Source organism: Ptychodera flava, chromosome 12 (assembly GCF_041260155.1).
Source record: "Ptychodera flava strain L36383 chromosome 12, AS_Pfla_20210202, whole genome shotgun sequence".
Taxonomy (NCBI): Eukaryota; Metazoa; Hemichordata; class Enteropneusta; family Ptychoderidae; genus Ptychodera; species Ptychodera flava.
Genome location: NC_091939.1, coordinates 36706808 through 36731830, shown reverse-complemented (window position 1 = coordinate 36731830; position 25023 = coordinate 36706808). Strand labels below are relative to the sequence as shown.

The window sequence follows — 25023 nt, the reverse complement described above, 5'->3', positions numbered from 1 at the left end:
TGTTTCTTACCACCAGTAGTCGCAATGCGGACAGACTTCTCACCTTGTACGTTGTTGGACGATGGGGCGTTGTCGAACCTAACCATTGTCTCGTCCATATTGCCGATGTTGTACAGAGTGTAGTCATGGCGTTCTCGGAGATGTCTGATGCTGGTTCTGAATGCTGTAATCTGCTCGCAGTAATCTTCAGGCAGCTTCTGGGAATCGTTCGTACCTAAAAAAAAAATTAAAAAAAATTAAAATAAACATTTATATCAGTGTACAAGTGGAATAAAATTTAAACAGAAAAATCCTCTTTCCTGTGTAAATCTTAACTTGTTATTTTTACGTCCTGTTCTCTTAGTCTGACTTCTAGTAACTTTATTTTATTACCTTGTGCCGTATTTTAAAAACCATTGATTGATTGTTTTTAAAAACTAGCAAGTGCTCTTTGCGTTTACGATGAATTAGGGTACGTACCTTTGCGTATACCAACATAGAACCGGGTCTTCCAGAACCGTAACCATCCCGTAGATGCTTTAAATTCGGTGATACCAAACTGAGCTGCTCGTTCTCTGGCATGTGCTTGGAGCATGTAGTTGGTGACCACTCTGCCTTCAGCCCTTTCATCGCACAAAAAGTCAAACACATCAGTGTCCAACTCAACTGAGCGAGGTGGAGCACCCTCGTGCAGTTTGCGACGTTTCTTGTCTCGGCCGCCGTTGTATTGGAGTAGCTCTTCGTACTTGCTACTCCACTCCCGTAAACATTTTCTGTTGATGCCCAGCTGCTTTGCTGCGAGTTGTAGACTGAGTCCCTTCTCACGAATCGTTTCAACGACTTGCAGCTTCTGCTGAATGGTGAAGCTACGCTTTACCTTGCTGATACTTGGAGTAGACATGTTGCTCAAATGTGAAATCGTATTGCTATGGTGACAAAATAGTTTTTCTCTCTTTTATTTCATATTAGCAAACGTAAGAGAAATACCAGTAAGGTGTTAATTTTTCTCTCTTTTATTACATATATTAGCGAACGTAAGAGAAATACCAGCAACATGTTAAAATTGTAGAAAAAAGAACTTCTAAAGAAAGTGTCAGCAAAGCTTGAATCCTCTTCATGTACATTCGCCGAGCCATCCTCATTTGTGTGCGGTGTAAATGTCAGAGCGTATAGCAAGCCGGAGCTGCTGTAAATCATGCCTTTGTCGGTCCCCTACTCTGTAACTTTGTTGTGACCGTCAAAGTGTTTGCCGAAACTGGCTCCTTTGTTATTGTGTTGAGTGTGAATGAATATGCCGACGCAACATCGGCTCTTTTGTTAACGTGTTGCATGTTGATGAAAAAATGAGTTTGGTGAACTGTCAATCAAACTCCCGATGTCAGGCTATAAATTCTGCGTTCGGAGCAAGACGCTGGCATAAACGTAATTGTCGTGGTCAGATTACAAGTTTTACGATGGTTTACGTCATCATAAAGTTAATTCCAGTCGTTGGCATACCGCACTACGCTCATCGTCAGCTCAAAGTTGGTGAAGTATACAACCTTCAACGTCAGTCGAGTAACGTGCACGACAGAAATGCCGTCACTGTCGTCAATGACAACAAGAAAGTAGCAAGTTTGAGGCGAGACGTTGCAAAACTCATGTCGGCAGTCATGGACGCTGATGTTGCAGTGAATCGTCATTACTACCTGAAACCAAAGCAACCTGCTTCATATCATTCTCCAAGATATGGAGTGCTGCAACTTTGCAACGTTGGGTTTATAGTGAAATCCAATAAAGTTGATCAAATCCGACAAATTCTACGCAGTCATCGGTCTAAATTTACTATGACTGTAACGTAATTCCCGCTGTTTCTGACAACAGCACAGACCAAACGGCCCTTTTCAGGGCCAGCACATACTCCAAAAAGAGTTGCCGTTTAACCCAAAATAGAACGCACACACACACACCTCACACACCTAATTAAACAACACAGAGACACTTTTTTCTTCGTTTTTATTCGAGTAAAACAAAAAATGTTACGTGTCTCTTCTCGACCATGTTGACGTTAGGGAGTCTCCAATGACGGGAGAGGGGGGCGTTTTCTGGAATATACCCTCAGATTTTATTGAAAACAAAGGTTGGGGGAGGGGCGTTTTCCTGAGCAGGGGCGTTTACCAGGCGAAATACGGTATTATCGCATATATATCACTTGAACCTCCATGTAAACAATGGCTGAAAGACATGAGAAGGCAAGGAAAATTATACCAAAAACAGAGAAAGAGGTTGCTTATCAGCAATATGTAAACAATGGCTAATGGACTTCATGATTTCTAACTCTAGTTTGTCTTATAACTGAAGTTCTGTTTACTCTAAAAGCATTCTAGTCCTGTACAAAAGACATGTAATTAAGAAATAATAAAGATAAAAATATGATGCTTTTTAGCTTACATTTGGTATATGTATATAAACCAAAGACAACTATATGGTAAGTTGGCGGCATCTGTATGTATAAAAAAGGAAAATCCTACATATTGCTTAAACTCTGTGACTGTAGGCAAGATTTTGTTGAAACTTACATCCAGGTTTCTTTAGGTAACCATATTAGGTGTTTTCAAATTCTGGTGAAATTTGCATGTTTGGATTTTTGGGGTAAATTTTTCAGTCTTTTGTCAAAAAAATCACCTCCTCTGAACCATTTGGCCAATTGCATTGAATCTTGGTATGCATGTTCAGTCAGTTTGTTGAAATGTTGTTGAAGTTTTTGTATTTCTATTATGGGGCATTTCAAGCTCCGCTGTCAGCAACATTGTGCTTATCAAATAGGCTGATTTTCTGTCATCATTCATCCATCCGTCATCTGTCCGCTGTACATCTGTAAACAATTGCTGCCTTCTCTGAAATCGCATGTTTGATTGCTTTGAAATTTGATATGCATAATACTTTGGGTGACCTCAATTAGGTTTGTTCAAATCATGGTGAAATTTGCATTCTTGTATGTTTTGGGTTTTTATACTGTTTTTGGTAAAAAAATCTTCTCTGAAATCGCTTGTCCAATTGCTTTGAAATTTGATATACTGTTCACTTGGGGTGACCTTAAAGTTGGTGCAAATCATGGTAAAATATGCAAATTTGTTTTTTAGGCAATTTTTGTAATTTTTGGTCAAAAAATATTTAAATATCTTCCTCTTAAGGATTGCAGGTCAGGCAGCGTGGATTATTGGGATATAGGTCCCTAGGGATGACCTTTTTCAGATAAATTGTTCAAGTTGTGCAGAAATATGCAAATTTGTGTAGTTTTAGGCAATTTTTGTCATTTTTTGTCAAAAATTACTTGTCTGACAGCTTTGATATTTGGTTTACAGGTTGATAGGAATGATCAAAATGGTGATATATTCAAATTATATTGAAATTTATAATTTTGTATTTTTGGGACAATTTTGGTCAAAAAATTTGTTTCTCAAAAAGTACTTGTCTGATAGCTTTGATATTTGGCATATAGATTCCTACAGAGTAACTTAATGTGATATGTTGAAATTATGATGAAATCTGCAATTTTGTACTTAGGCAGCAATTTTTGCCATTTTTGGTAAAAAAATTTGTTTCTCAAAAACTGCTCGTTTGATAGCTTTGATATTGGGTATAATACAGGTTCCTAGGGGTTATCTTAAAGGGCCTATGACATCATTTCCAAAGTTTTTTATTTTTTCCCTTCAAAAACTGAGTTAGGGGACCTGTCTATGGATTGCATATTGTGTCAGTTCGGAAAGATGCGCACGAATGGCGAAATTCAACTCCTTTTTCATGCCTGGTGATCAGGGGGCCTCTTCGCACTCGAACCAGGCAGCAGCATTTGCATAATGACCAACAGGTACAATTGACGTCATTGTACCACGCTATTGTCACGAAAGTGTATTTAGCGGTCCTTGCATAAATTAGACTACAAACAAAGTCAGCTATATAAACAGTGCTCACAGACGCCCAGTCAACACTGGCAAGGAAGCCACACCGGCGGTCCAGCTGCAGGGACTTGTCAAGTTGCTTCCGGCGAGGACAGTGTTGACCAGAATTCAGAAGGTGATTTCGAGGGGAATTAGCTTGAAGGCGCCTAGGCAACCCCAGGCATCATTGACGAGTGGTTCCAAATCAGAGTCGGATTCTGACTCTGAAGGACAAAGCACGAGTGGACAAAGCAATATAATGCTCGGGACAGATTGGAAAGTACGATGAGGCTACGTTTCATTTCTTTGTATGAAATAAGACAGTATCAGTCTTAGTTTGAACTTTTCACGGTTGATTTTATTTTATAAAAAGTGGAGCGATCCCGCGCCTGAGTGTTTCGGTTCAATGCATTGCATGTTGTAGCTGCAGTACGGTACACTCAGTGTGACAGTTTTCGGACGACCTCAGTTTTCAGACATTCAATCACATGCTGTTTGTCGTACTCACTTCGCTCCGTAATGATAGCGTTTTACAAGTTATGTGACCTCATATTAAGTGAAGTGATACTGCTGTCCCGTTTTGGATATTTTTTAGTAGAAGCTATTTCTTGGTACAAATTGGCAAAGTTAGCCAGATCGTACGATAAAAGGTGCCGAAAGCAAAACACAGAGACAGTCAATATGTCCAGTTGCTGGGTAAGCGCCAAAAATGTCAAAATATGGTTGAGTCATCTATGGTTCAAACGTAACTAATTATCGCAAAATATTTACATACAGTTTTTTTAAACACATTGAAAATGAAAATCGGGGTTTTAAAGTTTCAAATTATCAACATTTGGCCCCTAATCACATTCCAAATACGACGTCCGATTACTGCGATAGCAGTGCAATTACTACGCACTCAACACGGGGTAAAAAATTTGGCAACTTGACCCCTAAATACCACTTCCGTTGTGTTAACAGTTTGAGGATAAACACAAAAAGTTTCAAAAGGTGTGGTAATAAGATTTCGTAGTGCATGTCATTTATGAAACGGCTTTGGGTGAAATTCACTACCCTATCCAAAAACTATCACTGTCAGTGTAGCTGTGTTGGACATCGAACTTTAACAGAACTATCATTTCCTTGGAGCATGAGACAAATGATGCAATCGACCAATGTTCCCGTGCATTTTCAGAGCAAACGAATCCTGTAAAAAGTGATGTGTTAGGCCTATTTTGTACATGTTTTGAATGAAGAAAAACAAAGAAAGCTTGTCGCCGCATTGTTGGGTCGCCATTTTGAATCGTCATCTTCATGATTGTGTAGATAACGGGAAGCTTTCTGCCGCAGAATTGTTTCCCAATGAATGTGGATGTGACATCGACTGTCATCCTTCTTGTAATGTTTATTTCCCATATTTGGCACGAAAGCATAGTACACCTAATCAGATAGCCTGACAAGTCATTTTAATTCACTCGATCGGCGGGGCGATCGCCCGTACACGACATGTGACCGTTGGTGATCTCATGAAAAGACCATGTCACTATAGCAAACTAAAACATTTAGGCACTAAGCTTACAATGTTCTCTCGTGCGCTGCGCTTGGTGTACGTTCTGAGCAAAGGAAGCCCTTGCCTCACAGCCTTACGGACATGAGATTTGCGAAGGTGTGAAAGACTCTTTGCCGGTATTAAGATAAGTCGTCGGCTGATCTTCGAAAAGCCAAAAAAAGTTGAACGAGTTGGGCTAGGGGTACACACCCACCCGTAACTTTTAGTTGCCTTTTATCTGGACAAAGGGGGCAATACGCAATGCAAGACAGTGACGTAAGCTAACTTCAAGACCCAAAAGTGATTTTACGTTTGGTTGTATAGGCATGTCATAGGCCCTTTAAGGTAGTTTGCACCTTGAAAGTGAAAGACTTTGGGAAGTTTGGGAACTAGCAAAACAAATTGCGCAACATTTTGCCATATTTAAAATTCAAAATGGCCTCCATCTCTGTGTAACTCTATGTAGAAAAATTAAATTTTCTAAGACAGTAATAAATTTTCTTTCACCAAGAGCTTTAAAATGAGCCCCAACAAGTGGTAGATCCAAAAAAAATGTAAAAGTTTGAGAGTCAAAATATCTGTCCCTGAGGCGCATTCCACCTTAATACGATATATTGAAATTATGATGATATCTTCAATTTTGTATTTTGGGGCAATTTTTGCCATTTTGGGTCAAAAAATTTGTTTCTCAAAAGACTACTCATCTCATAGCTTTGGTTAACAAGTTCTCAGAGATGATCTAAATGTGATATGTTCAAATTGTGATGAAATCTTCAATTGTGTATTTGGCTATTTTTGCCATTTTTTGTCAGACCATCCTGAATTGAGCTATCAAAAAGTTCCACCTACTTCATCAACACATGTGCAGAGCCATATGGATGATCTATATCGGTTTTGTACATAAAGTGAAAAAAAAATCTGAAAAAGTATATTTTTGGCAATTTAGCTGGTTTCAGTCAAGAATTCTGAAAATCATCACCGTGACAGTTCTTAGAATCTCCTTGTCTGATTGCTGCTGTATGCAGGTTTGTAGGGATGACCCGTTTCAGATTTGTTGAATTACAATAAAACTTTCACTAATATTTTTTGGGAATGTTTGCTAGTTTTTGTCAAACCTTGAAAACATTTGTCTGGACAGTTGAGCTGTGGTTAAAGCCACAATTGCTGCCAATTTTATGCATTATTTTCATGATTTTATTTTCAAACCAAAGTTGGTTTGTGAAAATGTGCTAACTGAAGGAAGTATCACTGCTCACTGATTTGGACCATTCCTACACGTTTTGACAGGCTGAATAATAAATTTGTACCGCACTCATAAATGGCGCCCCATGGAAAAGTACAAAAAGCAAATTATTTCCTGCACATACACATCATGATCATAAAAGAAACAAGATGCCATTTTACTTGAATGCACAACACATGATAGCCAACATTTTGTCATCGTAATCTTCTTTTCTCTGTCACATGATTAGTTTTTGAAAATGGCAGGAAATCTAAAATTATGTTAAAACGTTTGAGTTTACAGTCACTTACAACACTTACGACAGTGCTATACACTTTTTCAGTGTTTAATGGGTGTCATTCAAAGAAAACTTTTGGAAAACTGAAGGTGTTGTGAGATCTGTTTATTACACATTTGCAGCTATTGGGGCTTTAAATATCAGTACTCAGACAAAGTGTGCCAGCAGTCGCCAGTGGCACTGCAATATACTAATGATCTCAGGTTTGACTTTCCCTTCTGTATATCTCACGTTCACCTGTATTCTCTTAATTGACAAATCAGTCACACTTATCTTTTACAACTGTCTAAAATATCACAGCGGAGCTATATCGGCTGCCAGGTCGCTTGTTTTTCAATTTGCTAGAAAATCGTCTTCACTGCAACTTCTTGCTTGATCAGTGTGTGACTTAGGTTGAGAGTAAGCAGCAGGAATGTTTCCTTCCAGTTTGTAAAAATCATGCCAAATTAGACAAAATATAATTTTGAGGATATTTTTTCATTTCAGTCAAAATATTTATTTCTCAGAATGTGCTCATCTGATTGCTTTGAGATCAAGTTTGCAGGGTTCTTGATATATTGTTATTATGATGGATAAAATTGTGATGAAAATATTGATATTGTTGAATACGGCAGATTAGGGCAATTTTTATCACAACTGGAAGTTGTGATATAGAGGTGGTTTCAACCGGTGTTTGATGTCGTCCATTTCCGTAAACGACAAAAAGTCAAAAACTGCTGAACAGACTGCGTTGATATTTGGTACTGATACATAGACTGGTTCCAAGGTTCCAATTCCGAAAAATGGAGCCAAACGGAGCGGAGGTTATATAGTTTTGGGAAATTTCTAACCCCCCTTTTTAACTAATTGATTTTAGGGGTCTTTCATATATGTAGTTTTGGAATGTACACCAATCCTGCATTGTGGACTGTTTAATGAGTTGTGGAACAGAAATGAGGTTTTGATGAATGTTAGAAATATGCAGGATGGCTGATTCAAAGTATATGAGATTTCTATGCTCTTTTGGGTATCAAAAGCAATAAAAAAAAACATATTTCATAGTTTAGATTCTCACTTTTGAGATGACCCTAAGCATTTGTTATGTAAACATCCTTGAGTCAATATACAGACTTTGACATTCCTGAGATTAAGTATCCACGACCTCACATGTTACAGTCTTTCACTACCATGGTATGGCCCAAACCCATTGTTATCAATGGTGAGTGTGGACCTGTCTACAGGAAATTGGGGTGAACAGGTTAGACAATGCCGTTACAAGTTGTAGGTTAGTTATCAAGGTAGCACCAGCATAGAGTCCTAAGCATGTCCCTGTGTTCTCACAGGAAATTACAGGGAAAAAAATTATTTGAGAAGTTTCTCTCCTTTAAATAGAAGTATATTACAATTTAAACCTGTCATGGATGGATTGCTCTCAAATGATCTGAAACACAGTTATTGCCCATTAGCAACAAATCTATAGCAAGATTTATGTAAAGTTCATGAACTTACACAAGGTATTAGACAAAAGATGACCATGACTTTGCTACTTTTTCAACATTTATTTCATTCAGATTTCCTCAGCTTAGTGTATAATTTTGTAATCTTAATTACTGTCAACTTAGCTTTACTAACTTATTCTAACCTCTACTGTTATACCTTATAACCACAAAATTTCAAGAGATGCATATATGATTGTCAAACAATTTACAAATATGTCTTCTGCTTTTTTCTCCATATACATGTACATATACATGTCCCTTTTCTCATAAAAATGGGCTTAAAATCGCAATGTGAAAAATAGTCTTTCAGCTGTATGTTGCTCATTGACTTCGTGGTCTGTCTAATTAGTCCCCACGGACACCGTCCGGGGGGACTTATAGGTTTGGTCATGTCCGTGTGTGCGTGCCTGCGTCCGTGTGTGCATCCGTCTGTTCACGCAGATATCTCAGACATGCCCTGGTCAATTTCTTTCAAACTTTGCACAAGGATAGTACCCTACCCCAAGCAGATGCACATCGATTTGTTTCACAATGCGATCAAATTTGGCCATGTTAGAGGACTTTTTAGTTTACACCACCATAGACTACCATGTATAAGTCAGCTGTCTATGGAATCCCATGTATAAGGCCAAGTAAAATAAAAATTTAGTTTCTCATCATATTCATATTGCAAAAAGAATTCAGTGACACAGTTTTTAGTCCCCATGGATGAAGTCCAGGGCCTTATGGATTTGGTCATGTCCCTCCGGTCACGCAGATATATCAAATATTTTGACAAAATCTCCCGTGACCTCGGTGACCTTTGCATATTTGTCCATAACTCAGTAACCACAAGTGCTACACCCTTCATATATGGTATGATGGGACACCTTATGACGCCACATATTGTACCTCATTAATTATGTGCATATCTAATTTTGAGCGAGCCAATAGAGCTTGGTCTGATTTTTGGTATATAGGGACGACTTAGCAATTCAATTTTTTTGACAAAATGTCACATGACCTCAGTGACATTTGACCTGAAATATACATATTTGTCCATAACTCAGTAACCACAAGTGCTACACCCTTCATGTATGGTGTGATGGGACACCGCATGACGCCACATATTGTACCGCATTAATTATGAGTAGTTTCACAATGTGCCAGTTGTGATCAAGTGCCATTGGCGCTATTTTTATTATTTTATCTACAAATGTAGCAAACATACCTTTACCTACTACAGTAACTTTGAATTAACAGTGTGCTTTACTTACTTTACATCATGTCAAGTACACTAAGCATGAAAAATGTCCAATATGACCAGGATAAAGTTTTTGAATGTGGACTTTGTGGTTTGATTCTGCATGACATTTGTCGTCAATTTTTAGCTCATATTTGATTTGTATATAAATACCAAAAAGAACTTATATGGTGAGTCGATGGTGTCTGTATGTCTGTATATATGTTTCATCTTTTTTATGAAAGCTCTTTCAAAAAACTTTGTCTTTAAGGAATGATCCATTTCAAATACTACCAAGTTTCAGGATGTACAACGTGATTTAGACATTTTGTCGACATCCATCAGTTCAGAGATTTTGCTCTGCATTTAATTAAGATGAATATCTTATGTGAAATTTCATCTCGACAAAGTGTCCACGTGGCCCTGAATGCAGCTTTGGTACACACAGGCTTGAAATGCATTTACTTTCTCATGAGTAAAGCACACTGTTAATTCAAAGTAGTAGGTGAAGGTATGTTTGCAACATTTGTTGTTAACTTTCCAGTTTATATATACCATTTACTGTGTTACTACATAGAGCAATTCAATTGTATGTAATGATAGTCATGATCAATGCTTTATCTTACTGAATTACATTTTTCTTCTTGTAATTTTCCAGTACATGCTACCAACATCATCCTCAAACACATCACTCACTTCTGGTAGTCAAATGAACAGATCTCAAACAGCACAAGCAGTTCTAAGTGGTGAAAATCAAGCATTTTGTCGGCTTTTTTCTTTGCCACCTGCTGAAGCACCTTTACCTGGTAAGTACTCATATTTATCCAAGAATCATAATAAATACTGGTTTGGAAGTGAGTCCTGGTCTGTTGACTGAATACATATACATTTAACTCTTATGTCACATGTGTATGACATATAGTCTATACGTAACAATTAGTTCACACAAGCCATAACATGCCAGTACATTTATCAATAACGAACCTCATAACTGCTCCAGGAAAACTTAAAATATGATATAGGCCGGTGTGATAAGCCAATATGAATGGTGTTGACCTTCAATCAACCTTCACAACAGTCTGTGCAGTTCAATTATATGTTACAGGTCTGCACAGGAACATGACATGTACATGTAAGGTAGCAGATACTAAATGTGAGTTCAATTTGTAACATTGTCATTTTTAGAGTGAATAAAAAACTAGTGGTAAACACTTTATCTCATAAACAGCTATCACAGGCTCTGAGGAAATGGCTGTACCCATTGCGGTTCTACATTTTCATCTCTCACAATATACCAGACAGGATTTGCTTCTTATGGTTGTAGCTTTGTTGAGTATGACATCTTGTATTTATTATCTACAGATTGGCACGGGGGTAAAAGATGTACATTGATAAGCAAAGAGAAAACTCTGACAGGTGCCTTTAAGAATGGCAAATTATATTTGACAAGAAGGTATGTAGATATTAATACATCTTACTGTTTATATAATTCTGTGTAGTTAGATCACTTTCTCCGTGAATTTCATAAATGTTAAATGAAATGTTGCTTTTCATCAAAGAGGTGTATATATACCCAATAAACGTATTCAAAGAAATTTTTCAGAAACATGCCAAATCTTGTAATTACTAAATAAAATCATCCAAATTTATCACATCTATTGTTAGGGAGGCCAACTGAAATTTTGAAATGTTCAATCTGCATTTTAATTAATGTAGTTTTTTAGATTTCAATGAGAGGAGCTAAACATTTTTTTAATTTTCGAAATTGGATGAACGGTTACAATTTTATAGCTTTTTAAAACATTCACTTTTACTCTTTCTGTAGAAAGACAATACATATAATAACAATGGGAACAATGGGACAAAAATGAAGGAGTTTTAGCTGAAATTTACAGTAAATTTGCTGTAACTTTGTTAATAAAACATCTTTTTGTACCAAATTTGGCATGGAGATAGATTTCAATGGCACACACAAATGTATCCTAAATTACGCGATTACGATGGTGGCCATATTGGATTTATCCATGGCAACGGATGAACGACACTTAACGAGAAATGACAAAATGAAAATATTAAGCTCAAATGGCATATGTGATATATCAAATTGAAGGTCTTTTTGAGCTGATGACACTTTTGAATAGCTCTACTGCATTAAAACTACCTACAAAAAGTATTTTATCCAAATAAAGGCTTTCAAAACATCACCACTGGGGCCATGTGGAGTTTTGACATTATTTGGTAAAGGCTTCTTCAATTTTATCAGTTTCTGAACAATTTGAAAGTTAGAATTTAATTTAAGGATTATTGGTTAAAACTATGTTCCAAAATTATTGATCATCTTTAAAATTCAGGAGTAAATTGAATGAGAAGTCGATGTTTCAGTGGAGGTGCTAAAAATTGCATACTTGTCATGGTAAAGTTATCAGCAACTAAGATGGTCTCATCATACCACCTGTCAGACATGCAAATTTCCTTTGTTACAAACATTTAAAAAAATCAATACCCTTTCTTTTGCCAACACAGATGCAACTTATTCCCTTAGTTTCCTTGAAAATATTGTGTATGGCTGTCAAAAATCTATGTCGACAAAATCACAAAATTGCTATCTCCTCTGCGCAAAAGGGATTGATCTTCTCATTATTCACCGTGAGAAATTAGAGAATTATGATTATCAAAACTATGGTCCCAGAATTTTGATATATGGACCGAGCTGTTCTGTGTACAGAAGAAATTTGCTCCAGTTCAATGAGTGATCTCCGTGTGTACAGATCATGGAGAATTGTGGGTAGCCTCACTTACTGTGAAGCGTGGTCAATATCTCCGTCAATAAATACATGAGCTGTTCAAAATTTCTCATTTTTCTAGCAAAAATTCAAAAGAAATAATGATAAACTGCGTACTAGAGGACGTTTCACTGAGAGTTGGTCGGGTTAGGTCTCGGAAAAATCGCTCTTCAATTTTTTGTCTCGGATTTGGTCATATACACTGCCCTATGTTGGTGAAGAACCTTATATTGCGAGAAAGAGCGAGATCTGGGCTTTCAAATGAGTATTCGATGTAAGGGATGTTTTGATTGGCTCACCTTCAAAAATGCGTTTCAAAATCAGCGATGTAACTGCCATGTTTCAGATCGCTGTTCCCGGTACCGTTTCTAGCTCAATTTTGCAGTTTATTCAAAAAGTAAGTAGTTCATATAAAGAAATAAAAAACATATGAGAGAATAGCTGCATTTTTAATTTTTAGCCTCATGTATTTTTTTCCACAGTTTTCTTTCCCGTAATCGATGTTTTTCAATTTTGAACATGACTAAGTCACTGGTGATTGAGTGTCAATTCAGCACGTCCTGGGCGACCTGCTGGCCTCCCTACTATTGTAATGGAAATCACATTTACTCAATGCTGAGTCAACTTTTATTATTGCTGCTTCCACAAATTTTCTTTAAGAAACACTGGAAAAGCAGGTTATATGATCAGTCTTTGTTTCTGATACCTTTCGTCAACCTCACGCAGTTTTTGGTTCAAAAGGCTCCTTCGATCGACTTAAGAATGATAAACTCTGTCAACCAAACTCCCTTGGTACTGGCGAATCAATTTGTTTAGCAGCAGACTTGTCAGAGCTGCTTAGGAAGGGAGTATGCGGCCTGTTGGCCAGAGTGAGGCCATGCTTAGTATGCAAATGCATATTTAGCTATTGAATCACTCTATTAATTCGAATGCTCCATTAATTCGACCACCCAATATTTTTTGGATAATTAATTATTTTACAACCTCCAATTGTTTGGCCATTGTTTAACTGCATGATTTTTTTTCCTCTATAATTCGACCACAAGTGTATTGGCATTGTATCAAAGTAAGAGTAACATTGTAACAGTAAAATAATTCTGAGGTACTTTTTTTAACCTTAATGTCAAAGTCTCCCAAAATCCGACAATTGAAACAGTTTGTCTTGGGAATTTAGTATGGCCAAAAACAATAACATAAGGCCCGATTCTGACATAGGAATCCGAAAATTGAAACAGTTTCTCTTCCGAATTAAAGACGGCCAAAAACAGTAAAGTAGGCCCCAATTTCACGTACTTTTACATTTTAATATGTCAAAGCCAAATTAAATCGGAAGATTGGAAGAGTTTTTCTTCCAAATTTAGTACGACTGGAAAATATATATACGAAACGAAATTCTGAAATAATCAAAGTTTTGATAAACATTTATAGTATTTTAAATATCATCATGATAAATGCAACTTAAAAAAAGAGATATAAAAAACAATAGCTTTGTCCATAAACAATAAAAATGTCATTTCCGTAAAGTTTGGTTGATCCATGCTTAATAAATTCTGCCAGGGGAGACCTCCAGTCATAAAAATGCCAGTGGACCAAACAAAATTCTGAAATAATGACAGTTTTGATAAACTTTTACAGCATTTTAAATATCATGATTATAACACTTACAAAAGAGATACAAAAATAATAGCTGTGTCCATAAACAATAAAAATGTCCATTTCTGTAAAGTTTGGTGGTGGGTGCATAATAAATTCTGCCAAGGGAGACACCCAGTTATAGACCTGCCACTAGACTAACAAAACAAAATTCTGAAAGAATTAAAGTTTTGATAAACTTTTATAGAATTTTAAATATCATCATGATAAATACAATGTGGAAATGAGATAAAAATTACAATAGCTCTGTCTGTAAACCATAAACATTCCATTGGGAGAAAGTATGGTGATCCATGCTTAATTAATTTTGCCAGGGACACCCCCTAGTCATAGCCCTGCCACTTGACTATTCATAACTTTCATGCAACCCAAGTTTAATGCAAGTAAAGAAACAGAAAAGACAATTATATTTTTTATTAATTTGTTTTATTTTTCTGTTACCATCTTCCTCCATTCCCCTGATATTAAGAAAGTTCCCCTTTGCTCCGAGTTCAAGCTTTGAGTTCCAAAACCAGGGAGGTTCATTTTCCATATATCTAGCACCCTCTATAGTATGAATAAGCAAGTAAACATGCATGGCGGTCTGCATAAATGATGCTGTCATGTCTTTCATGTACAAGTGCTTTTCTGTCGCCATCATGTATTTCTAAAGATAAAATCTGCAACCTGGACCTTCTAAGTATTGGGAACTATTAAACTTATTTTATTCTGTTTTACCTGTAACAGTCAAATGTTATCATAAATGTCACCTAAACTACATGCTGAATGTACATATAGTCCTTGCCATGCAAATTTATGACCGTCAAAAAATATTCTATCAGTTCGACCGGCCGGATCTTCGTAATTTTATTTTTCTTCTATCAGTCTTTTCATAAATCATATTTATTTTTTCTGGTCGAATTGATGGAGTGATTACGGTAGTTAGAGTTTTTGGCTGTCAATGGTACACAGCTTTCAGCGCAGCCTAAACTTTTGAGTTGCCGGTGGTTTATTTCGGTTAATCTTCTAAGTTGTGTTTTTATTTTGACATCACTATTGACTGTGATCACTGAAGAAAGGATGTGCATATAATATTTAATATTTGGTTCTTATATAGCGCACATATCCACAAGTACATGTGATCAAGGCGCTTTACAATTATTATTACCCCTGGTCACTGGACCTAATATGATACCACTCAACTCCCTGGGGAGCAAGCAACAGCTCACATGTGCAGCCAATAAGCGCAGCAGAGCTAAACGCACACATTACAACCACTGTCCTACCAGGTACCCATCACTCCTGGGTGGGGAGAAACAATTAGGAATAAAGTGCCTTGCTCAAGGACACAACACCACGGCCATGCCGGGCCTCGAACTCGCCATCCTTTGATCGCGAGTCCACTGCTCCAGCCACTGGCCCATGATGCCTCCTGCCTCCTCCATATATTTGGATGGATTTATGTAGGAAGTATGTGAGTGTCAGAGTCAGAAACAACTTATCGTCCATGGCTCAATACGCAATACAGACCCAAGTATTTAAGCATGGTCATGATACATATTGTATGTTATGTTATGTTATTTGTTTCACTATTGTTACCTACACTTGAACTACATGAGGAGCAAGCTTACATTCAGTCTGAGACTCATAGATTAAGATGTTTTAGTTAGTGTAGACCATTTCGGACTGTTCCAATTTAATTTGTAATTAGTTTACAGTTTGTATTTTTGTTGATATGATGATGTTCGTAGAATAAATGGATTCAATCTGTTTTATTTGTTGATGTTCATGAAATGAATATATTTCTGTTGATAACATTCATGAAATAAATGTCTTTGTCATTTGATGATGATGTACAGGAGATGAAGTAAACTATATTTTAGCACATTGTATCTACTGATATTTCCTTTTGTACCATAAAGACATTATTATTATTATTATTAATCTTTATTTAAACTCGATAACTCCATTGGTGAAACACCTCTTTTCATGGAGGTCGAATAGACAAAAGAAAATCATTTTACACTTTACAGCACCAACTTGAAAACACAAAAAACACAGAATTACAAAAATAAAAAAAACTACGAAGAGGCATCAGGCAAGTACTACCGGGTAAATAGAATACAGAAAGTTGTTACAAGATTTCTTAAAACTAGTCAGTGACTCAGAGTCCCTGATTGATTTGGGGAGATTGTTATATTCATCCACACCCGCAACAGACAAGGTGTTTTGATAAAGAAGTGTACATGCTTTGGGAACTTTAAGGAGGTTCTGATTGGAAGAACGAAGTGATCTGGAAGGGATATAATTATTGAACATACTGGTTATGTAGTCAGGGGTTAGATTGTGAGTTGCTCTGTAAATTTGGGCCATACAATTAAAACAGAGTTTCAAGTTAATCAGCAGCCAATGAAGCTGAGTATACATTTGATATGTGGAAAGTATTTATTTCAACTCTAATCCACATGAGAAACCAGCCAGAGCTTTTCTGAGGAATTGACTTACCTATTCCAGTAGTGATATTTTTGTGATGTCCAAAAAAAGTCAAATTGCTTATATATTGCCATGTGTCTCATGAGTTACAACTACATGACATGCATGTTTATTTCACGAGCACTGGGTAAGTCTTACTTTGGTCTTGATTTAGGTTGCCACTGAAACTGTAAAAACAGCTACATTGTAGATAAAGTGTAATCAATTGATCAGCTACCTATCTAGACAGAGCTGCCCATGCTGGTTTACTGTAATTAATCAATGAGCGATACCCCAGCTTATTGTTTATATTGTACATACAATGTGTCTGTCTCACATACCGAGTTGTGGCACTGAATTAGATCTTCTGGGTGTACAAGATTTGATTCTGATTTGATAGGCCTTTCTTGAGATGTCAGGCAAACAGAAAGACAAACACACGCAGGCATTATTACAAAATTATATCATTTTTCTATACTCTCCTATCACTCTTTTCATCATGTTCATGCACATCAACTGAGACACAAATAACTGAAAACATGAAAACTTACAGAAAAATAATAAATGACAAGAGCCTATGCTTGGATCAATAGACAGTGTGAAGTTATCAATCAATGTTCTGACCTTTCTTCTTAGATGCAGGACAAGTATATTATCAGATGGTGAACTACTACAATATAAAGTGTACTACATTTGCCATTGATGACAAAGTCCATAATGATCAGTGCTATGATAACTGTTGTAACTTATCATTACATCTTTTTACTCTGACAGTTTTCTGTGCTTTGAAAGATCCAAATATCCAACTCCTAAAAATTTGGTGATCCCACTTGCAGACATTACTTCATTAGAAAAGGTAAGATTCAAAGTGTTTCCACCTAGTTCCCTTATTTGACTTTCCACCAAGTGAAAAAACCTAACTGAACCCTCAGGCTTATGGTACATTTAGAATGCGCGTTGGGGACACAAACTCCGACTCACACTTTTACAATTATTCTTTTGGCCAACCACTTGTTGGGATTCATAAGGCCTATGGAGTATGTAAAGTTTTCACTGGCTTAGGTTTGTGAAAATCAGGAACTTTACTTCCCCCTTTGGAAATAACACAGGGACTGTGGCCATTTTGAATTTCAAATATCAGTAAATGTCAGGTAATTTGTTGCTCTTGTATCAACTTTGTACGTTGACGCTCAATTTTTATTCCTGACTGTGAAAAAGAATAGTTGAAAGTTTGTTTTTGGGGCAGGTTGAGTAAAAGTCTGTCTTTCACTTTCAAGACACGCACTACCTTTAATGTACCTATGACTGTTTACTTAATAAAATGAATTTGCCCAAGACAGAAGCTTGACAAGAAATGTAATAGAATAGAATTCATTATTGTCTATCGTTATTGATGTAGAAACTCAGAGAGATATTGCGGTCCTGTACCCATAACTGAATTGAAGCCAGTATATACAACTTTGTAGTGGATACAAGAACTAATAGGCAGCTAGTGCAATTTTTGCAACAGGGGTTGGACATGATCATACTTATACTGATCATACTGATATAGGTCTATAAGTTCCGGGATCATCTGTTGTGCCTTTTTACCTCGCGTGCGCATGCGCGCAGCGAGGTTATGGTTTAGGCGTTTCTGTGTGTGTGTGTGTCTGTCTGTTAGCACGATATCTCAAAAATGGCTTGGCAGATTCCGATCACATTTCGCACACAATTTGTTCTTCAAATTTGCAAGAACTGCTTAGTTTTTGGTGGTTGTGCTTTGCGAATTTATCAAGTTATGAGTAAAAGAAAATTTGTGGCCTGTATAAGTCTATCGGAGGCTAAATAAGTATGTTTGAGGGCGCTATACTAAAACATTTTACACAAAGTGATTTCTGAATTCAGTCACTCGGCCGCGCTGATCGCTAATCTTGAGTTTTGACTGTTGATGTCGACGTTTGACTTTAAGAATCGTGTGGGTTACTCTGGACATAGCGAACCAAAAGCTAGATTATCGAAGGTTAGCGTCATAATATTTGATCAATGCATTTTTCTCTGAGAATGAGATGTAGAGTGACACTTTTCAATCTTGTGTGTGTGTCAGCGAATTTATATTCCGGCATGGTTCCGCTGAGATCAGCATAATATTATGGCGACGTATTGACAGTCTGTGTCTTTTAAGTTGCTTTTCAAGATTGTATTAGCTACAGAACCAACAATGACAAATTTTTCATGAGATTTCCATGTTGGCATTGATGTTAAATCAGGAGCAGTAGGCTAGCTCCTGCGTACAATAGGTCTGCGTTTCCCGGCGGTACGGTGGTAGGCCGACGGCTTGTACCACACTGTCCACAGGACACCACGTGGTAGAGGCCGTGTGCACAACCTGTACGCAGAGCTTCGAATACACTAGACAGAGTTCGTGTTTCCGTAAATTAGGCATTGAACTTGACAATATAGGCAATAACCAGAATCATCGACCATCGCCTGACAAGTGCACCATAGTCAGCTGTACATGAGTTGCGTGGCGTGGTGAGCAGGTCCCATGGGTATTTATTTTTTGAAACGCGTACTTCAAAGGTCACGAACTCATTTTGCTGCTACACGGCGCGGCACAGATGATTGTATCGTTTTTGGGCGCATTGAGATACTGTGAAGTAGGTCAACTCGTTCTACATGGCAATTTTATGTGAAATATGCAGAATTTATACGCAAACGCGACCTCTGCCAGTCAAGAGCCTGCTCAGCCATTTGCACTTGCATCGACAGATATTGTTGGATCATAATTTTTCAAATGGTTTCTTTTCTTTTTTTTCATTGCGTAATACAGTGGGGATAATGTCAAATTTAGATAGATTGGATTAATTTCGGGAATAAAAACAATGTAATGTAAATGATTTGTAAAAGTTTTAATTCTGTAAATTTTCCAATGTTTATAAGCTGTACTTTACATTCTATATTCATATTATAACTTTGAAACATTTTATTGTCCAACTATTCTAATTTTGAGAAATTCGGGAACAAATTTTGTCATCTATTGACACATTTTCCTTCTTCATAAAAGCCAATACCCCAAGAAGTACTTTACAAAATGTGCACGCGAGGCCATTCAGTTCATATCTGGTTTAAAGATTGGTGTGACTTTGGCTATTTTTAGAGATTGGGGGAAAATTCCAGTCTGAAATGACAGATTGAATGTATATGCCAAGGGTTTTGATATTATATCTGCCCCATCAATTACAAGTCTGGCTGGCATTTTGTCATGGCCACATGCCTTTTTTGGATTCAGGGTGCAAATGATGTTATGAACTTCAGATTGTGTAGTGGGGGACATAAAAAAGGAATGTGTTGTGGGTTCAGTGAGGTAACTATTAAAGTTTTTATGAGGAGAATTGATTTTGTTGGCAAGGTCAGGTCCAATGTTGACGAAATAATTATTGAATGCATTTACTATGTCAGGTTTTGCTTTGTTTAACAATGGAATAGAGTGATAGTTCTGATTATATTCCTATAACCATACATTCCTCAAGCTTGTGGTAGATTTGGTGGTTAGTAGTAAACAGCAACACAAAATCTGACAGTGGACAGTTTATTAAAAATTAAGTGACCACAAAGCTGACACATATGTAAAAATCATCCTTGGTGAACTTCCCCTTTAAAGTACCTTTTAAAGGATTAAGTGAAAATTCATATTTTAAACTTTACCTCAAAACAACATGTGTATGCATTGATGTTTGGAATGTGTGTTCCTTGAATTGAAGTAGAGTCAGAATTTTTCATTTAATGGCAATACAAGTCTTATACGAATTTTACATAATATTATAATCCATCATAAGTTGATTTTTGCATAATTAGGCAAGAACAATGATTGATGTGTACTTGCATGTATGGCTCTGTAAAGACAAAAAAAAATGAGTTCCTGAATCAGAATGGACATCACTTTCTTCCTATTAAGTCTTGTGCATTTTGTTTCCTTTTTAAGTTTTCCTCATGTACACATTAGTTTTATGTCATTACATCTTTCTGACAGTGAGGCCTTAACCCTTTGAACCCCGCTCGGACAAAAATGTCCGCATGATGTCATAGCTAGCGTACCAGGGGGTCAGGGTGCAAAGGGTTAACAGGCTTCCTTTAAATTTTGAAATGAGTGTGGTGACCAGGCCGAACCTTTCTGATTTCCATGATGAAGAATGAAACAAATAATTACATAGTTTTAAACAATTTTGTCATTGTTTGTACATGTAGGCTAAACCATATGGATTCCTACCCGGAGGTGGCATGGCTATAGAAATTGGTGTATCTGGCTGTGACAAACCCTACCTATTTGGTGCAATGATAAACAGAGATGAAGCTTATGAGAGTATCATACGGGCAGCTCAACAAGCATGCTTAGCATGGGCCATTGAAGATGATGAAGTAACACCTTCAGAGACATCAACTTTTGATTCCTAATCTGTTCACACCCAATTAGCTTTAAATGGGTCCATAATTACCATTGATAGCAATGGGTTTGGGCCAAACCATGGCAGTGAAGGGGGTAAAGTTACATCACAACTGATCAGGATAAGATTCTTCCTTTACCATTACCATTAACTATAGTTAGATCACTTATGGATCCAACTTCAGTGGAAAAACAATAAAGATAAACACTTTCCAAAAAACTCAAAACAAACCTTGTCAAAGTACAGCATCTTGAACACTTGTAACTTATTGGTAGGCTAAATATCATTGATGTAAATGAATCACTTTTGGATAGCCAATCAGCGTTCGTTTCAGGCTCCTTAAATTACTGTTAGTAGCATAAATCAGCCTTAACGTTCCCAGCAACTGCAAACAACAGACATGCAAACAATAACATTTTGATGTAGCTGAAGTAAATCTATATTCATTTCCATCATGTAAATGTAACTCTAACATATTTTGCTAATTTTGTCGTACAAGTTTCCTGATGGGCATTTCTTTCACATGAGGGTTCTGTCTTTGGACAACATGGTACACGTAAGCATTGTATGCAGAGGAAAATCATTGTGAAGGAATCTAATTGCTTCAGATACATGTAGTCCAGAAACAAATATAGCTGCCCCATGACACAGATGTACTTGGCCTGCACTTCTAAATATGGTTCAATGCAGGACAAAAGTACAACATATGGACCTGCTTGCAAGTGACATTTATCATGATATTGCAACATTTTAGACTTTAGCGGACCACAACTCTTTATGCAACATTGTATTTCATCATCACAAGCATCATGTCAATCAGTTCTGTACAGACAATAACACTACAGATGCAAAAATTTGAGAATCCATCGAGTCTACGTTGTTGGTAACACAATACAGTGAATGGTCATTACGTTGCATGTTATGTGCCAGCAAAGTGTTTACGGGTGACGATTTAGAATCTGCCAGGTTGCATTCTTGAGGTCTCGCTGGATTTTGACCAGTATCTGCTTTTTGTTGGCCCTTTGAAAACATTAATTTCATAGTCAGTATTTTCTTTGAACATGAAGTCATTAGGCTGCTCAACAATCATATACGGGACATGCATCATGGCATTTGAAAGCGTTCAGCTACATATACCTTGAAGGCCTCCAGGTAATTGTTTTTTGTTAATAGAGTATGCGCATTGAAGGAACCCTCCAGGTTCTACAGAAAAGACTACCCAACTCACTTCAGATACTGATTCCTACCGTACGCATTTTCGATACATTTTACTCAATAAATCCCAGTTGCGTAAAATCGTATGCAAGTTTTGAAATTGTAACGGAAACACTGGCGGTAGAAAGAGCATAAGCACTAATGTAGATATAAATACTTGTCTTTCTTTCACTATTGAATGAATTTCACATATAGTAAATTGTTCAGGTATAAGAAGACAAAATTTTGTTTTTCAGTTTAAAACATATCTTAGGTCTGTCACTGCCCATGTCACAGTGGTGATTTTCCACAGTATGTAAACTAATGTTCAAGTGTTGGTGCAGACTAGAGTCTGTGTGACCATGGATCTATGTACTGTACACTTGGTGTATGTAACTGTCGGCGTCCACCTGCAGTACAGTAGTTTGAGGTTCTGCTTAGGCTATCCAACCTGCAACCCCTGACAAAACCTCAAGCTGTACTAAAGCTAGTAAAGTAGTAACGATCATATTCTCAAAATTGCACTTAAAAAGAAGACATAGATATAAGTTCTTCTTGGGATAAATTTGTACATAATATTTGTCAAAGTTACAATCATAGTGACTGTTGTGTTTTCAGTTTATTTGAGAAAAATAGTACTGAGTGTCAAAGTGAACATTTGGATACCTGAAAGGGGAATATTTTCAACTCAAGAAAGTTACAAACTGCTTACTGATAGAACATTCCAGATTAAGGTAGGTTTTAAAATTATTTAGGATATTTGTCATATTACATTTCATAGATCTTTGTCCAAATGTACATGAACTGATTATAATTTGTGTTTTTGAAATGGGTAGAAAATGTAAACCACATTTACATGAAAGAATTTGTGAGATATGATAGCAATAAAACAGACAATGAGTTTGATTATTCTCATGTAAGAATCACACTTCTGAGAAACCTACTTTTTGCCCTTTCTGTGTATTTTTGAATTTCGACATGGACATCGTGCCAGCAACGAACGCTTAACTTTGATAATCAGACAAATTTTTCAGCATGCCCTTCGAACGCATGACTTTAATGTATCAAACATATGTATCAGAGATATCTTGATGATTAATATTTTTCGGCGGGCCTTTCAGGTGCACTTTAATATATCAGAGATATATGTCAGAGATATCTTGATGTTTACAAATTGAAAGTCTGTTTTGCAAAGTGTACCAATCTGCAGTTCATATGAAAAGCATGACAAATTCATGATACTTTTCTGTTTTCTCTATCAGAATTCAGTATAAGAAAGCAATATCCACTAATATTTCACAATATATTTGATACAGTGACATATTTTAGAAAGAAAAAAATGACAAGATAATTTTTTTTCTCATTCATGCATTTATTTTCCTTTTTGTCACAGTTTTTCTGTAAAAATGTGCATTTTTCATGACTAAAATAACAGTTCACAAAAGGCAGTTTTTGTCATTATTAGCTGTGCTTTTATGGTTTCAATGTTAAAGAAAAGGTCCTCTCAGACACTGCATACATCAGATTTGGCTACAACTTATAAAAATACCGCAATTATACGGTGTCGCTCACATTTGATCAAAATTGGTACATACCAGTATGGGTACCAAAGATCAACAATAAATGTTGTTTCTATCTGTTCAGTGCAGGAAAATACTACGTTGATGTTATGACAATAATTTCTGCAAAGCACAACCAGAAAAACAACAAGAATGACAGAAGTTTGACATACTGCTACAGAGAAATTGATGTTTTGATCAAAAAAAGGGCAAATATTGTCCTAAAAACACAAATATTGAAATTTCACCACATTTTTTCAAACAGCTTCTCAGCTTGTCAAAAGATGATCTGCAACATTTCGCGAAATCTATCAGCAATATAAATCATTGGGCCATAAGTAGTTACAGCATGCAATCTTATTTGCGCTAGTGATATGGATGTACATTGTATCTCAGACAGCGTCTAACTAAAAAAAATTATATCTGAAAATTTACTTAGTAAAAAATATTAGCACAGCTTTTCTCATTTGGAAAAATTTTTTAATAGAAATTTACAGTTGTAAAAAAAAATGTTCACAATTTCATTGTGACCACCCCCTCCTAAGATCTAATGGTCCGTCCCTTAGTTTGAGCAGGTCTGTTAATATGTAACAGTTCATAAACAATGACAGGAAATGACTACAGGTCAGTGGAGTATCCTGTTTCAGCCATTGGTATGCGACCACTCATGAACATTTGCAGAATTTCCCTTTTTCTTACCTCATTTGCACATTTTTGACACTGATGTGTTCATTTGAACAAATTCACATCTCAACCCTTACATCTACCTGTACACCAAATACTGAGACGGTAGCTTTGGCGGTATGGGAGCCTTTGTGTGTGACGGACATACATCCGCACATACCCACAAATATACAGACATGCAAATCAATTCAGCTTATACGATAACCTCACATTGGTATACCAAATGTGAGTAAAAATAGCTCTCTATGGCATCTCGGGAGATGACATTGGGTGGCTGGCAAGTCTGAACACCCACCGAATTTTAGATTTACTGCTTTTCTGTTTTTGACATCATGATTGAAATCCACTACGTACACATGAGACACATGCCCACTCGACGGTAACTGCCTTCAAGCTCCATCGTCTACCAAGCCACAGTCACACGGTCAGACAACACCACCTCCGAAACGTACGTTGGGCTTACAGAGAACAACTTCAAGACAAGATACAGAAACCACATCACATCATTCCGACATGAACGCTCCAGAAACTCCACCGAACTCAGTAAACACATTTGGACGCTAAAGAACAACAATATCACGCACACTATCTCATGGAAGGTCCTAGCCAAAGCCAAGCCATATGACAG

At 36.8% G+C, this 25023-nt stretch overlaps 1 protein-coding gene across 4 annotated transcripts in view; it reads left to right on the top strand.

The window, feature by feature from the left end:
* The window catches only part of LOC139145768 (GRAM domain-containing protein 4-like), a 61679-nt gene extending 38604 nt beyond the window's left edge, over positions 1-23075 (top strand). For all 4 annotated transcript variants that reach the window (XM_070717072.1, XM_070717071.1, XM_070717073.1 and 1 more), the window contains 4 exons: positions 10309-10456; positions 11013-11103; positions 17312-17393; positions 20762-23075. In XM_070717072.1, coding sequence (XP_070573173.1) covers positions 10309-10456; positions 11013-11103; positions 17312-17393; positions 20762-20968 — 528 coding nt within the window. In that variant the 3' untranslated portion in view covers positions 20969-23075. The remainder of the gene's footprint in view (positions 1-10308; positions 10457-11012; positions 11104-17311; positions 17394-20761) is intronic.
* Positions 23076-25023: the final 1948 nt, after the last annotated feature.